Source organism: Epargyreus clarus, unplaced genomic scaffold (assembly GCF_041222505.1).
Source record: "Epargyreus clarus isolate Ecla_fem2 unplaced genomic scaffold, WU_Ecla_fem_2.2 ptg000032l, whole genome shotgun sequence".
Taxonomy (NCBI): domain Eukaryota; kingdom Metazoa; phylum Arthropoda; class Insecta; order Lepidoptera; family Hesperiidae; genus Epargyreus; species Epargyreus clarus.
In genome coordinates this window covers 8,394,171-8,410,934 of record NW_027332237.1, presented here as the reverse complement: position 1 = coordinate 8,410,934, position 16,764 = coordinate 8,394,171, and the positions used below count along the sequence as shown (strand labels likewise).

General features: G+C 36.7%; 1 protein-coding gene across 1 annotated transcript; it reads left to right on the top strand.

The window, feature by feature from the left end:
• Nucleotides 1–13,759: 13,759 nt before the first annotated feature.
• serpin-32 (serine protease inhibitor 32) lies at nucleotides 13,760–15,202 on the top strand. Its single transcript, XM_073090377.1, has one exon. The coding sequence runs from the start codon at nucleotides 13,978–13,980 to the stop codon at nucleotides 15,169–15,171; it is 1,194 nt and encodes a 397-aa protein (XP_072946478.1). The 5' UTR covers nucleotides 13,760–13,977; the 3' UTR covers nucleotides 15,172–15,202.
• The last annotated feature ends 1,562 nt before the right edge of the window (nucleotides 15,203–16,764 follow it).

Here is a 16,764-nt window from a genome sequence, read left to right as displayed (position 1 = left end):
CCTATTTTACGGGATCTCTGTTTATTTTTTACGATCGCTGATGCGAACATTGTGCAGTTAATTTTTGAATACTTCAAAATTTTAAAGAGTAAAGTAAGTGGCTACACTTACCAGCAGGTGGGTTGCATGCTCGTCTGCTACTCCTATATTATAAAAAAATATCAATTTTAAAAGGACACAGCTAATTTCTCATAAAATTCTGAAAATATCAACTTTTTTCCAGCCACAACTTAAACCTCAGACTTGCATTACCTCACTTAACCTCTTACGCTTATTTCAGTCCCTCTAGTGGTCTACATGCCCATTTGAAAGCAACTCCTCATATAACGTACGTTTAACTTTTCTTTCATTTAAATACTATTCAAGACTAAATATGAGCTGGAGTTAAAGAAATGAAAAGGTTTTGTAAGAGCACTAACGTTTTGGATAAAAGAATAAAATATGTTTCCTTTTTATGCTGTTTCGAAGAAATTCGTAGGGAAATAAGTGAAATAAACGTAGTTTTTACATCGTTTTGGAGTATACATCGGTTTGATTTTTGGATTCTTATTTTGCGATTCAAATCCAATACAAATTCGCTATAAAAGTGAAAGAAAACATTGTGAGGAAACTACATACTCGAGTTTCTTAAAAAAGTATTCAAAGGTGTGTGATGGTAATACATTTGCATTTGACCACTCCGATAGGCTATGACTTAAAACAATTCTAAGAAGAGGGAGAAGACCTGGGGGCCTACTACCATCTTTTAAAAACCATCTTATTTCAGGAATGTATTATTTCCTCCTTAAAAAGTAAAATATTCCGTCATACACAGTTGAACAAACTTAAACCCTTATTATTTTTCGCTTATCCATACATAGAAAAGAAATGTTTTTTCTGTTCCATGTATCCATAGTACTCGTATAAAACCAACTGAAAGTGTCATATTTTGCTTAAAAAGTTAAATTTCGTGCAAAAAAGTAAATGTATGATTAAAATAATATTGTTTTAAGAGATGGTAGTAACCCCCCTGAACCCGGCAGAAGTGGGTTTGACGACATTGAGCGAAATGTCGAAATAACTTATTCACTTACAAACTCTACTATTTCATAAAAAATAATAAATAGACTTTACGGAACGGGAAAATATTGTTATAAGAGATTTAACAAACAAACCAAAAAATACGTTTACTTTGAAATAACAATTTGATAAAACGTTAGGAATACGCCTGAAAAAGTCACCTTTGTTTAATCCGTAGAAAATCGTTAATAAATACATTTATCCTGGGAAACCTGGGAACCATCCAGGTGTCATCCAGACTTATTATTCCAGTCCCTTTGTAACTAAAATAAACGTCTTTGTGGCCTCCTTTGATCCACAACTGATATTTTAGGGCAGTTTTTCTAACGACGATAAACAAAGCATTAATTTAACTTTGATCTCTTACTACTTCAACGGCAGCAATTTAAATTTTCAACGACTATTTTTGTTAACAGCGGTATAAAATCGAGTTCTTGTTTAGAAGGTGGTATTAGGGAAGACACCGTTCGAATGAGAGACGTTTAGTCAAATCCTGTACCCTTGGTATGAATTTTTGTTTTTACAAAAATGACTGTTTTTGTATTTTTTTACCTATTTGCCCTTACATTTCCAATCAGCGCCCCTAGCGGACTGTATCAGAACTGATTGGAAATGTATGGAAATACGAGCCTTTGCCCGCGGCTTCGCTCGCGTTACGAAGTAATATTATTAAGTAACAAGATTTATACAAACTTTCATCCCCTATTTTATCCCCTTGGGGATAGAATTAATCAAAATCCTTTCTTAGCGGATGCCTACGTCATAACATCTACCTGCAGGCCAAATTTCAGCCCGATCCGTCCAGTGGTTTGGGCTGTGCGTTGATAGATCACTATGTCAGTCAGTCACCTTTGAGTTATATATATTTAGATGTAAACAAATACAAAAACAGACATTTTGGTAGAAACGTAAACACTCATACTAAGGGTATTGAAGTAACGAGGCATTTGTACTAATCCCCACCTTCGGAATAGCTTTTATTTTATACCCATGAAATCCATAATTTCGGTCTTTCATACTCTTTTCAAGTAAAACATAAACTGAAACCGCTTTTAAACCTCTTTTCAATGCGCTTTTTATTGCGCGATTTAAATAATGTGATATAGTCCACGCGAAACTGCTAGTCCGCTCTGAAGTTATTGCGAGCACGTGTAGTCATACAATTTACTAATCGACGCGATTCATTTGTATATTCAGAGCGGACTAGCAGTTTTACGTGGACTACAACTGATATCTTTATACGCATGATTCATGTAAACTACGCATATAGAAGAAATAGGAAATTCGTCATTATTTTCGCTGAGGGTCTTAAACTTCTTGCATTACAAAAAAGATCATTGTCATATAACACTAACAAAATCGAGTTTGAACATACGTTAACTTAGCATGCGTCTAAACATGCACGCTGCATGCACGAACGCAACCATACATGCTCGCAAACATTGAACATGCAACGCAACATTGAAGGTGGTAGAACCCTTTGTGGTTCGACTCCGGCGGCACCACCGCCACACCTATTTCTACCTAATAACAGCAGTGTTAGGCGCTGCTGTGTTCCGGTTTGAAGGGTGTGGTAAGGGAGACAGATTTTTGCGAGGCGTTCCAGCTTAGTCCTCAGGGGTAGCGGCATCTGTGCCCGACCTCAGGTAGGAATATATAATCCTATCTAGGGTTGATTACAGATGTCCATAGGCGGCAGTAGCTTACCATCAGGTGGCATGCACTGCATGCTCGTCTGCTACTCCTATATTATAAAAAAATGCACACATGGACAATATGGACATACGCAAACGCATGAAAATTAAAAACAGACGCAGTTCCCGAAAATACAAAGTTATGGGTCAGGTTGCCCTTAGGTACTTGCTCTGAAATGAAAGGGAAACTGTGTTTCCGACCCCTATTAACGCAGTAGTTATTAACACAATGAAAACAAAAACAAGAGATGGAGTTTGTTTATACAGAACACATTATGATAATTTATTAAAATAAATGTATGTAAGGGTGGCTACATACTCGATTGGTAGCTTGTAATGTTTGCGGCACACAGTTGTTAACAATATTCTTCTATATTTTTATGAAGTAACAAAGCATACAGATCATCTAATGTTTCGTTTCTGCCACCCATCTATAACCAAATACCAAAAGTCCTGAATGTCCTGAAGACTAAGTTTGAAAGCCTCGGTAAGTATGTCTTCCTTACTACGCCCTTTAAAGCGCAACACAGCACCGCTTAACACTGCTGTTTTTAGGCAGAAATAGATGTGACGGTGATGCTTACAAAGTCGAACCACAAACGGTTCCACCACCTTCAAGTCATTGGATGATTAATGACATTTATGTCATGTCATTTATACTATATAACATTTTCATTACAACATTTCACTCTAATGTACGAGCACCCTAATCTGCACAGACAAAATGGCGGTCTGCGGAAACGGAAGCGGCGAACAATTAATTATGCGGCTGTCATTATCCCGCTTCATTTACTCGAAACTTACAGTTTTTAATTGTCAGCGCTTTGTCATTGAGTGTCATGATTCGATTCCAGTAATGATGCGTCATTAATGATTCTTGCAGCTGAGTACATGATTTGAAAGCAGTATACATTAACTAAATACAGTAACATTTTAAGCAGTATACATCCTATTTCTGCATTAAGAGTAGTGTTAAGCGCTACTGTATTTTGGTTTCAAGGGTGTGGTAAAGGAGAGATACTTTTCCGAGTCGTTCCAGCTTAGTCCTCAGGGGTAACGGCGCATCTCAGGTAGGAATATCTAATCCTATCCGGAATAGATTACAAATGCCCATGGGCTGCATTAGCCACTTACCATCAGGTGGACTGCATGCTCGTCTGCTACTCCTATATTATAAAAAACAAAACTTTCCACCTCATGGTAAATCAGTGTTATTACTCCGTATAGGTTGCTACCCTTGAGGATTTTGGAAGTGTGTGTTAAACACGCTTTACACTGCAGTTATAACGCAGAAATAGATATGGCTATGATAGGTACCACTGGTATAAAGAGCTCTATCACACTTTATCTACATACAACCCTTGATATTCAAATCAAATTCAAAATAAAGTTTTGGTTCGATTTGCGGTAAGTTGTTGCCAAATTGTTCAAAATTTAAACACAAGTGGGAATTGGTAAACTTCGTACACCTTACTCGGAAAATTTGGAAGAACTCTCAGGCTTATAAGTTTCCTCTCGGTGTTCCTTCATTATAAAATTAAGAAATTATTAGTTTTTAGGGACATAAAAAAATAAAAAGCAGTGATAGCTAAGTGGTTAAGAAACTCTGCCTCTCGATCGACGGGTCCGAGGTTCAAATCCCAGGCACGCACCTCTGATTTTTCGAAATTATGTGCGTATTAGAAATTAATTATCACTTTCTAAAACGGTGAAGGAAAATATCGTGAGGAAGCCTACATACCTGAGAGATTTAAAAAAAAATCTCAAAGGTATGTGAAGTTTACCAATACGCACTTGGCCAGCGCGGTGGACTATGGCCTAATTCTTCTCATTCTGAGAAGAGACCCGTGCCCAGCAGTGGGACAATAATGAGTTGCTAATGATGATGATGATGAACATAAAAAATAACTACATAAGTTTGTGAGGAAATATATATCGTTCTTCACCAATATCATTCTATGCCAATTTAAATATAGTTTTTACTTTTTTGTAACAAGCCGTAAAAATAGTATGTTTCAAATAATTAAGTTAGGAATAGCCTCAGATAGTAATAGAACTAAAAACGATAGATTGCACTCACTAATCGAGGAATGTTACTAAACCTTAGTTAGTGGAGCTAGTAAATCCATTAAGTTGGGTCTGAGGTTAATGCACTAAGCATAATATAGTGCCGGGCTGTATACATACGGGGTGATATCATGTCGAGCATTGTGCTCGATTGAATTTAAAATGAAGATTAGAATTTGAAAAGAAGATAAGTAAAATATCTTTTCTTGAAAGCGGTACTGCATTTTACCCATTTTTTATATAGCCGATCCGGCAAACGTTGTGTTGCCATATAAATAAGAAAATGTTAAGGGTAAACAACCCTTACCACTCAGGGGTATGAAAAATAGATAGAAGCCGATTCTCAGACTTAATGAATATGCATATAAAATTTGGTGCAAATCGGTAAAGACGTTTCGGAGGAGTACGGTAACTAACACGTGTGACACGAGAATTTTATATACGAGTATAAGATGAGAGTAGCAGACCGATATGTAGTCCATGTGGTCGTAAGTGGCTGCCGCCTATGGACATCTGTAATCAGCCCAATATAAGATTAGTTCCTACATGATTTCGACTATAGATGTACCCCTGAGAACTCATACCACACCCTCCAAACCAAAAACAGCAGCACTTAAAAGTATCTACTCTTATTAGGCAGAAATAGGTATGGTAGTGAATTCTCCCGGAGTCAAACCGCAGAGTTCTACCACCTTCTGCAAAATAAAAAAAATCTACAATCCTCGTCGGTCCTCGTAGAATTCTTTTAGCGCGTTGCCGCGTGGGGTTCCGCCTAGGTGAGCTTGACGCTCGCCACATCGTCTGATGCATACGACGGTATGTGACCACACATACCGGGGATACCGTAGCCCTATTCTAGTCCCGGAACTACAGGGACAATGGCTTATTGCCTGTGATTTTTATATCTCCCTACTTTTTTCTTCTCCATAACGAAACACCCTGTGAAGTGTGGTAATTGTATTGACATTCAAAAAAGTGCTCTGTAAAGAACCTATTTTGTATAAAAAAAAATAATTTTATTTGACTTGATTTTGATCTTGACACACAAACTTCTAACAAATGCATTTGCTCACACGCACCACTGCCCGTGTGTGCGCCGCCTAAATAATGACGTCATAACGCGCTGCGGGCTTAATTAACGAGCGTATTGTTTCATTGTTATCTTGCGAAGTTGCGAAGGTACAAAATGTACTGCCTCCAGTACAATAGGAATACAAGAGTTATTACTAATAGTGAGCTGGTACACTGAGAGTAATGTACCAAATACAAAGCAATTACTGATATAGACTATGTTGGTACTATTTTTGTACAATATACGAGTACTTTAATAGGTTCTAAAGGTGGTAGAACTATTTTTGGTTCAACTCCGGCAGCACCACCGCCACACCTATTTCCATCTTATAACAGTAGTGTCAAGCGCTGCTGTGTTCTGGTTAGAAGGGTGTGGTAAGGGAGACAGACATTTCCGAGACGTTCCAGCTTAGTCCTCAGGAGTAGCGGCGCATGTGTTGCCGACCTTATAGGAATATCTCATCCTGTCTGGTGTTGATTATAGATGTCCATGGACGGCAGTAGCCACTTACCATCAGGTGGACTGCATGCTCGTCTGCTACTCCTTTATTATAAAAAAGGTAAACTGCATGTCCGTTTGCTACTTAAATTATATAACAGAAAAAGAAGTAAGCACAATTAGGTATACCTTTTAAATTTTTCCAAAGCAGAACATTTAAGAAAGCGCATTTTCTCCTAAGCCTTAAGAGTTTTAGGGTTACTGTACTAAGAAGTACAGTTCAGAGTGCTAATTAGTTTAATTTTCTCTCGTTAAAAAGTAGATTTCATAGTTTATAAGCTTGTAGTACTTTTGTTCTTATTAATCTTAACATAACTTAGGTTGTGTTTGTGAAATAAAATGTAGGTATTCGAAGGAAAAGGTAAAACACTGAAGTATCTTTTTCTTTTTGTTTGTTAACCAATTTCTTTTTTGTCGATATTTATTAGTGAGACTAGTTATGGTTGTCGGCTGTCGATAAGGGTTTTTAAAAAAATAATATCAATAACCTAACTGATCTCACTACTACACGAGCGAGTAGGAGATCCAGGGACGACCGCTCGTTTCAGCGATTGAGACAAGAAGTAATGTAGAAGTCGTTACACGAAGCGTTCTTCTCAGTGAGTGGCCCATGGCGAAGATTACAGGAACCGATGAGGTGGCACGATGTTCTTGTGCAATGCTCCCTGAGCGTGGGAACGATACCGGGCCATCAAGGTGTAAGGCCATGGTAACAGACTGCGAAACATCAAATACCGTAGATATATTTGTAATATCAGTATACCACACAAAGGCTTCCGGGTTCGAACCCAGATCTAGGCAGGTCAAGTATGATAAGATACATATAAATCTTTGTTTATAAGTTCAAGCAACTTTAACACAAAATCCTAATTTGAGAAATGCGTGCTCAAAAAATACAGATATCAGAATTATTCGATATATAAATATTAATAAACGTTCTCGTTCTAACATAAAATTAGCATAGTAATATTTAGAGAGCCCAAGAGTGGATTTCGGAAGTGTCTCGAGCGCGTCAGACTAAGATATGGCAGATACCTTACACCCTGTAGAGTATCCTAAACCATAAATGAAATTTCTATGTCGGGGGGTTTGTAGATTCAAAAAAATCGATCACTGGATATGCCCGAGCGTGGTCAATTTTCTTTTCAATATAAAGGAAATAATGCTAGAAAACGGGAAACCTCATCTGCCAATTACTACACGTTGAAGTAATGAAAAAAAGTCATTTGGAAAAATACATAATTACAAAATTTTGATACATAAAATCTACGTTATGGAAACAGCGACATCTGTCAAAATAATCAGTTCCTATTTAGTTCTACTGGAATAGATGTAGTTTCATCCACTCCGTGTAGATGGCGCTGAGTACACAATATTATTTATTGTAACAATATATTGGAGATCATTAAAGATGAGTGCGATGATTAAACCTGATGGATATTTTGTATTTAAGGTATTAAATACATAATGTAAATAATAGACAGGTTTGCTATTGACCTTGTCCCTGTAGTTCCGGAACTGGAATAGGGCTACGGGCTACGGTAACTCCAGCCTGTCGTAAGAGGCGACTACAAGGGGGCTTCCGGGGTTGCGGGCGGCAAGATTGGGAGGTCGAACCGTCCAGTAAGCGACCCCGGGAAGGACGACGGTGTGTGTGGTCGCATATCGTCGTGAACACTAGATGGTATGGGAGGAGCGAAAGCTGTTCCCCCAGGGCAGAGCCCGATCGGGGCATCGCGCTTGAAGGACTCCGGTTGCGTTCCGTCAGAGATCCCGGAGTTCTCCAACAAGCGTTGAGGACGGCCACCGGGGAGGTTTTAGTGCGGTAAGAATTCCACATAACCCAGCGTGGCTCCCACTTCGTCGGGTACCTTTTGAAGGTTTCCCCTCGTTAAGAAAAAAAAAGGTTTGTAATTGACCTAATGACGATTATTTTCTTCTTCAGGTTTATATATGTGGCCAAGCCACAGATTACGTAAACACATATATAACATCATCCCTCCCTTACTTACTTACTCACTTACTTACTCCGCTGGCGCAGCGACCCAAAATAAGTCTTGGCCTCCGACAGGAGAGCAGTTATTGGCTTTAAGTTCTTTTATAAATAAATAACAATTCTTAAGAATGCAGGTTTACACAATGAACTAGGACTTAAAGCACATCAGGTAGACATCGACTTTATTTCTTTCTTCCATCTGACTGTACCGTAAACCCGCGCAAACAAAATCGTACCACACAGGTGAATTAAAACTTTCTCTACAATTCACTTTAAAATTCCAAAAAGCCCCGTAATTTAACAGTTTCGAATCAGGTTAATGAACTGTGCATCGATCACTTAGCAACAGATAACGCATGTTAATGCAAACGATATCAACCGCCCGCATATGCACGGAATAACCATGCAAATTGAACGGAAAGTTGTCATAAGTCGAAGTATTTATGGTGATTACGCTGTTATCCGAAATGCCTAAGGCACGATATTTTGGCGTGATCTTGTTATAGGTTAATAACCTATTTTTGTGTGAGTGTCAACATCAACAAAATGGCGCATCTTCTTTTACTATAAAATCAAAAAAGTTACACTTAAAACATAGATTAGTAGAAAATGTAACCACTTGTGACATTTGGAATTGTCACTGTCATCTATTTTCGCGTTTGAAAAGTATTAAAAGAATGTATTTTTTAGATGATTTACGAATGAAACGATATTTCTCCGCACTTTTTCTTCGTGTTTTTGTACCACTTAACTGCTCATGTCAGCATTGTTCCGCGTAAATTTCACCATGACAGCTATTAAATGGCTACCAGAATTGTTAGCCGTTTAAGCCATTTAATGACTTTCTTCAATTACAAGGCGGTGATATATCTATACTCATGTATGGCTTAAAATAATAAGTAACTTTCATAGAAGTATTGTGACCTTGTATCACTCCCACAATTAAGATGAATCGAACGAACGGACACCTCGTAATGTTACAAAAGCAGGCCATTTGGGCTGTAAGGCATGGCAACGAATCTCTTAAATCTCACAGAAATAAAGTTTAAATTTGTCATTAAGCAAACGCTGTGTAAAAAAGCATACTATAGGCTGAGTGATTATTTAACCGATAAAACGGTGTGGTCATTTTTTTTTTAAAGATTTTTTTATTTATTTTTTTAAAAAGATGTGTTTTATAAAGTTTCTTTCGCCGCTTCTTCTCCATAACGATACACGTTGTGAAGTAGTGATAGTTGTATTGACTTTCAAAAAGTGTTCTGTAAAGAACCTATTTTGAATAAAAAAAAATGATTTGATTTGATTTGAATGAACAAGGCATACATACAAACATACTTACATACACATATACAAACACCCGACATACACACATAAATATTACCTCCTGCAGTTAAGTAAAAAGACAAAACACATACATCTTAGTACAATGCCTTAACCTGCATACAATTCGGAGTAATTTGAACTTCCGACACACAGGGCAGAAAAGAATGTGATTGTTCATATAACAAAGGCCGGCCTCCGTCCCACAAAGGCTTCCGTTGCTAACTTTTGACCTTTTTCGTGTATTGTTTGGACTTACAAACTGATTAGTATTATTATGTAATGCCATGCGTATGCCGTCCAGCTGTAGTAAATTTAAGGCATTTTTAGGATTCCGTACCGAAAGGGTTTAATCGGTACCCCTTTTTAAAGTACCCAAAGGGTAAAAATGAACCCTATTAAGACTCCGCTTTATGTCTGTCTGTCCGTCTGTCCGTCTGTCCGTCTCTCCGTCTCTCCGTCTCTCCGTCTCTCCGTCTCTCCGTCTCTCCGTCTGTCACGAGGATCCATCTTTTGAATCGTAATAGACAGACTCTTGAATAGTTTCCCAGAATATGTATAATGATGGTCACTTGCAATATTTTTTCTTATACTACTACCGAATCGGAACGCGATCTCAACTGAGAAGATCCGGTAAGAAACTCAGCGGGTTTGATTTTTTTTTTATAATAATTATACATGTTTATTTGACTTTTATTTCATAATCATCATCATCAACCCATTACTATCCCACTGCTGGGCACGGGTCTCCTCTCAGAATGAGAAGGATCAGTCCATAGTCCACCGCGCTAGCCAAGTGCGTATTGGTAGACTTCACATACCTTCGAGATTACTTTTTCTTTTTTTTTATAAATCTCTCAGGTATACAGGTTTCCTCACGATGTTTTCCTTCACCGTTTAACATGATAATTAATTTCTAATACGCGCATAACTTTGAAAAATTAGGGGTGGGCCTGGGATTTGATCCTCGGACCCCTCGATCGAGAGGCCGAGTTTCTTAACCACCAGGCTATAACTGCCTTATGGCTTATGTCTTAATGTCTTCATAAATATAATAATTTAATTATTAAATAGCTCCAGTAGCTTGGTTTACATTTATTCAAGACCAACCTCACGCTAGAAATATCCTCACTTGTTCCTCTTCACTTATTCCTAACTAAAAAAAAATCCACTTGTTACAAAAATGTATAGTTATCGTTTAGGATAACAACCGAAAAATTGGCTCCAGTCCTAGCAATTATTAATTTGCTTTACGATACTATGGCATAAAGATAATTAGAGGAGCCACAGTTTAGTTCGCTTGCCAAATTGTTGAACGCAAATTAAAATGCGGCGATCATAAAGAGGCCACAGTTTTTGAACGGAATGAAATAATTCAAAAGTATTTTAATACTAAGATTTAAAATTATTGTGTCAGATCACGGAATTACTAATTTGTAATCTAATTTGTAAAGTGATAGCCTAGTGGTGAAGAAACTCGGCATCTCGATCGAGGAGTCCGAGGTTCAAATTCCAGGCACGCACCTCTGATTTTTCAAAGTTATGTGCGTATTAGAAATTAATTATCACTTGCTAAACGTTGAAGGAAAACATCGTGAGGAAACCTGCATACCTGAGAGATTTAAAAAAAATAACTCAAAGGTATGTGAAGATTACAATACGCACTTGGCCAGCGCGGTGGACTTATGGCCTAATCGTTCTCATTATGAAAGGAGACCCGTGCCAAGCAGTGGGACAGTAATGGGTTGATGATGAATCTAATTAGATATGGTACGAGTAGAACCCTCTGTGGTTCGACTTCCGCGTCACCATCGCCACGCCTATTTCTGCCTAATAACAGCAGTGTTAAGCGCTGCTTGATTCGATTTGAAGGGGATGGAAGGCATAATTATCCGAGGCATTCCAGCTTAGTTCTCAGGGGTTCTCAAGTAGTAATCTAATCTTGTCTGAGATTCATTACAAATGTCCATGACGGTAGTGGCTGTTACAATCAGGTGGACTGCATGCTCGTCTGCTACTCCTATATTGTAAACAATATGCTCACTTGTTTTATATTTATAAAATTGTGCTATACGTAGATCTCTATACGAGTATATGTTCTGTTTTATATAGAGCCACAACACAAGTGTAATAATGAGCAAAGAACACAATACTCCTAATCTGCCATCTCGGATTCAGTCACCCGTTGCACCATTGTCCTACGTGCTCCATTCTAGTTAATTGTTATGATTTCTTGAGGGTTTTGTTAATATGTTGACTTTTATCTACGAGCGTGGTTTTTCAGTAATTGGGGATCGCTAAATTGTGGGTGTAAGATGCAACTTATGCTTTTTCCTGTCTTCCAACTTTGTAAAAATGATATTCAGTAGCCAAAGTAGTAGGAAAGCAATGTACTTCATCACCAACCCATTACTGTCCCACTGCTGGGGTCTCCTCTCAGAATGAGAAGGATTAGGCCAGAGTCCACCTCGCTGGCCAAGCGCGGATTAGTAGACTTCACTTACCTTTTAAAACTTCTTTCTTTGAGACTTTTTCGGTATGCAGGTTTCCTCGCGATGTTTTCCTGCACCGTTTAAGCAAGTGATAATTATTTTCCAATACGCAATACGAATACAACTTTGAAACACCAGAGATGCGTGCTTCAGATGTGAACCTCGGACCCCTCGACCAAGTAGCCAAGTTTCTTAACCACTACGCTATCACTGCTACATGTTATGTTATGTTTATGTTTTTGCCTGTCTCTTAACTTTGTTAAAATGCCTGGCAAAGTATAAAATAATATTTAGTAGCCATTGTAGCAGTGTAATGTAACCACTGCCGCCAATAGATCTGTAATCAACACCAAATAGAATTGAATTACACAATATAATCCTCAGACGTAACCTCAGTCGGCCTGACCTACTTCCTCTAAGGATTATATTGTAAGTTGCTCTAACAAACCCTTTAAGCCAAAACGCAGCAGCGCTTAATACTACAGTTATAAAGCAGAAATCTATATGACGATAGTGCTACCACTCTTTTACCCGCCTGCGGTAATGTTCGAGCGTATGTAAATACCTATGTCTCATTTTTTGGCACACCATTTTCTGTCCTGCTTCACAAATTTTAATTTATGTGGTATTTTTGAATTCGACTAAATTGTATTGTGTGACATACACTTTTTTAAGCAGTCGGGTGTTTTATTTTTATAATAATTGTGCAGTTAATTTCAAAGTCGGTACATCTCAATTGCGGTTTTTTTTAATTACATTTCGACGGAACCTAATACTTAGTTTTTATTTTGTGCTAATACATGCTAATACATTCAGAAAATGTAACAAGCAAGCAACGAGCCTTTTTATTAAATCTTGTGTAATGTAATTGTGTAATGGATACCCAATCTTATGGGAATTAAACTGATCTTTTCAACTCTATCTGTAATCCTACATTCATTAGTTTTTGTATTACATTGTAAAGGTTTTAATTTATGTAACGAACATTTATCTCAATAATTATTCAGTTGTGTTCATTTAACACGCATAATATTTTTAATTACTTTCAATTGTTGAAAAGAAAATATTTTTTACGAACTGAATCCTTACTTACTTATGGAATGTATGAGACATTATAATTGCTTAATGTTTATCTAGAAGTAATCTCTAATTACCTATATCATTTGATTTTTGTTACTTTTATTACTCGTTAATTTACATGTGTATTGTTATTATTTTAAATTTATATTCAACAATTCTAGACGATGAATTAAATTCTTGATAAAATATAAGATAGTAATTTTTTGCTCCAGGTAAATAAAAATATATACTTGAATGAATATACTTATTCAATATTGTTGAAATTATTTATACTTTTAAAAACATAATTATTAAATTTTTCCTATATTGTTTTTATTTATTTATTGTATTTTCTCTTATTTTTAAATTCAAACTTTGAATAATTATACTTGTAAAAATTGCAATATAATCACAACAAATAAAAATATAATAAACCAGTATTTTCTTAACAATAACAGGATACGGCCATAATAGCATCTATTGTCTATAAAAATAAAAATAAGAGTTGAAAGACCTACATAATTGATTTATTGTGCCTACACGTTGAGTGAAACAAATCGATTATATTCGTAACGAACTCTATGGGTTCCCATATAAGCGCATCCCGACCCCAATTACATACAGTCGAGATTGCTAAAACGATGCGTGTGTAAGTTGAAATTGATCGTGTCGGCTCCAAGCATCTTAGTATTACGTGAACCTGCGGTGACTACACTCGCCATGTGGAGAATAGTGGCTTTAGTGACTCTAGTCGCCGGCGCGCCAACAGAGCTGGACAATATCGACGTAGCACCAATCAATCACTTCACCTTCAACCTCTTGAACAATGTCTACGCGTTTCAAGAGAGCTTCGGACAAAAGAACGTTGTTGTTTCGCCGTTATCAATATGGAGTACTTTCGCTTTACTCGCAGAAGGATCAGCTGGAGACACCTTCACGGAACTAATGAGAGGATTGGCCCTCCCTAATGATTTACGGGCGACCCAAGCGCTGCAAGGGGCTGTTGCGCAAATTTTGAAAAGCGGAGACAAAGATGTGACTTTAAATCGACAAGCAGCAATATTTTCTGATCGGTCGCTGCTCATCCATCCTGAGTTTTGCCAATCTGCTAACCTTTATAATACTGAAGTGTTCTCTGTGGACCCCAGTAATACAACCAAACTCGCTTACGACATCAACTACTTCATCTGCTTAGCAACTGAAGGGAGAATCAAGGAAGCAATCACACCAGAACTAGTCGAAAATTTGAGAATGACTCTCGTAGACGCTCTTTATTTCAAAGCGAGCTGGACCTTCCCTTTCGATCCCACGCAAACAAAACAGGAAGCATTCTACAATTCGCAAGGAAGAACAATAGGGTCTGTGAACATGATGTACCACAAAGCGCCTCACAACATCGGAGATTCTAATTCAATCGGCGCCCAGATCTTGGAAATGACTTATGGTCGTAACGAGCGGTTTTCCATGTTCATTATGTTACCATTTGATGGAATGCCATTGTCAAGAATGCTTGGAAATTTAGGAATGCAATCCTTGGACTGGATGTCGGAATTTCGCTCAGCAGGAATTTTCCCAGAGATTGATTGCTTTATTCCGCGATTTAAGATATCATCGCAGCTAGATCTGGTACCACCGTTACAGTATAGTGGAATCACGAGGATATTTGATGCAGCGCAGGCTGAACTACCCGGGGTGTCAGACAGTCCTCTATTCGTGTCTAAAACGATACAAAACGTGGAAATCGAGGTGAACGAAGAAGGAACCGTCGCAGCATCTTCAACCATCGTGGGGTTAGAAGACAGGATCTTAGGACAAAGGTTCGAGGCGAATAAGGAATTCGTGTTTCTAGTTATGGACCGTTTATCAGGACTTGTAATATTCGCTGGCGTGTACGGCCAGCCGTCATTGGTGTAATTAGTTTTGTATTAAATATCTTATGACTGGTTTTATTAGCTTTATTCGTAATCGTTCTTTTAAAAGGTAAATTGTTTATTTAATATTGATCCGACACGGATTCGCACGTAGTATAAAAAAAACCACTTGTAAACGTAAAAAGAGTTATAATATATCTGTAACATTCAAGTTAAAAGTGTCGCGGAATTGTATGTTAAATCAATTATGGTGAATATTTTTGTTGTACATTTTATTAACTTATATTTAATGGCTACGGAGCATATCGATAAAAGAAATCTAGTTGCTTATATATTTTTTGACATAACAACATATATTACCTACCATCTTATATATAAAATTCTCGTGTCACAGTGTTAGTTACCGTACTCCTCCGAAACGGCTTTACCGATTTTCACCAAATTTTATATGCTTATTCAGTCGGTCTGAGAGTCGGCTACTATCAATTTTTCATACCCCTAAGTGATAAGTGTTCACCCTTAACATTTTTTTTATTTTTATAGCAACCCAACGTTTGCCGGGTCAGCTAGTATTTAAGTAAGATTTACTTTTTTAATTTAATTTGTTTTTCATACATGTTTCGTAATGGAGAAGCATCATAAGAAACTACGTATTCATTATTAATACTTATTACGTATTAAGTATACTACTTATTATGCTATAAAAAATAAAATATGTATATTTTGGGGCACTATACTACCGTTGGTTTTAAATATTTAATGTTTTGACTACTTAAGGTTGAAATTTGACACTAAAAGTAGACAACACTTCGGTAGATCGATTATAATTATTAATAGTGGTATTAGAACGGCAATTTACATGAAATGAAGTGATTCATTGCATAATTATGTTAAGTATATTTACAACATAATTTAAGATCGTGGCATCTCACAAGATTTATTAAGTAAATATGCATATTTTCGGTGAGTGAGGTTATTCACCATAGCGGTTAAAAGATTATCAGTTATCACTATCACCATTTCATTAGGTATTTTTCTTTGATTTTGAGATTTTGTAAAGAAGAAATGGGGAAAGAAACTACAACATACAACATAAGGTATTACTACAATTTAGATTTTTGGAATTTTTTGTTCTTGATTATTAGATAGATGAATTAATAATAACTTAAACGTTAAACGAACCTAGACGTTATACTAATCAACAATAAATGAGTCTTCGTGTCTGTTTTAATTTTTTTTAATTAAGTCATTTCTAACTAGATAAAATCTGCCAAATTTCGCTGTGACTCAGTCAAAAATAATTTATTCCTTTCGAAATGTCTGGAATTTCTGGAAGGAATTTTCCGTATCAAAGTATATAAACACTCTTACATACATTAGCAACTTTATGTAAAAAAATCAAATCATTCCATTAAATACTTTTTGAGTTTAACGGACACAAACACATAGTTGAATCTTTTACATGAAAAAAATGATTGTTATAATACTTCCGTTGACTAAAGATAAAAAATAAAATAAACATCCGTGTGAATCTAATAGTAACTTGAGTCATTATTACCTATACATATATAAAAAATAATGCTTGTCTGATAATTTAACTTCATTCTATAATTTTCTACAATAATCTTAATTTACC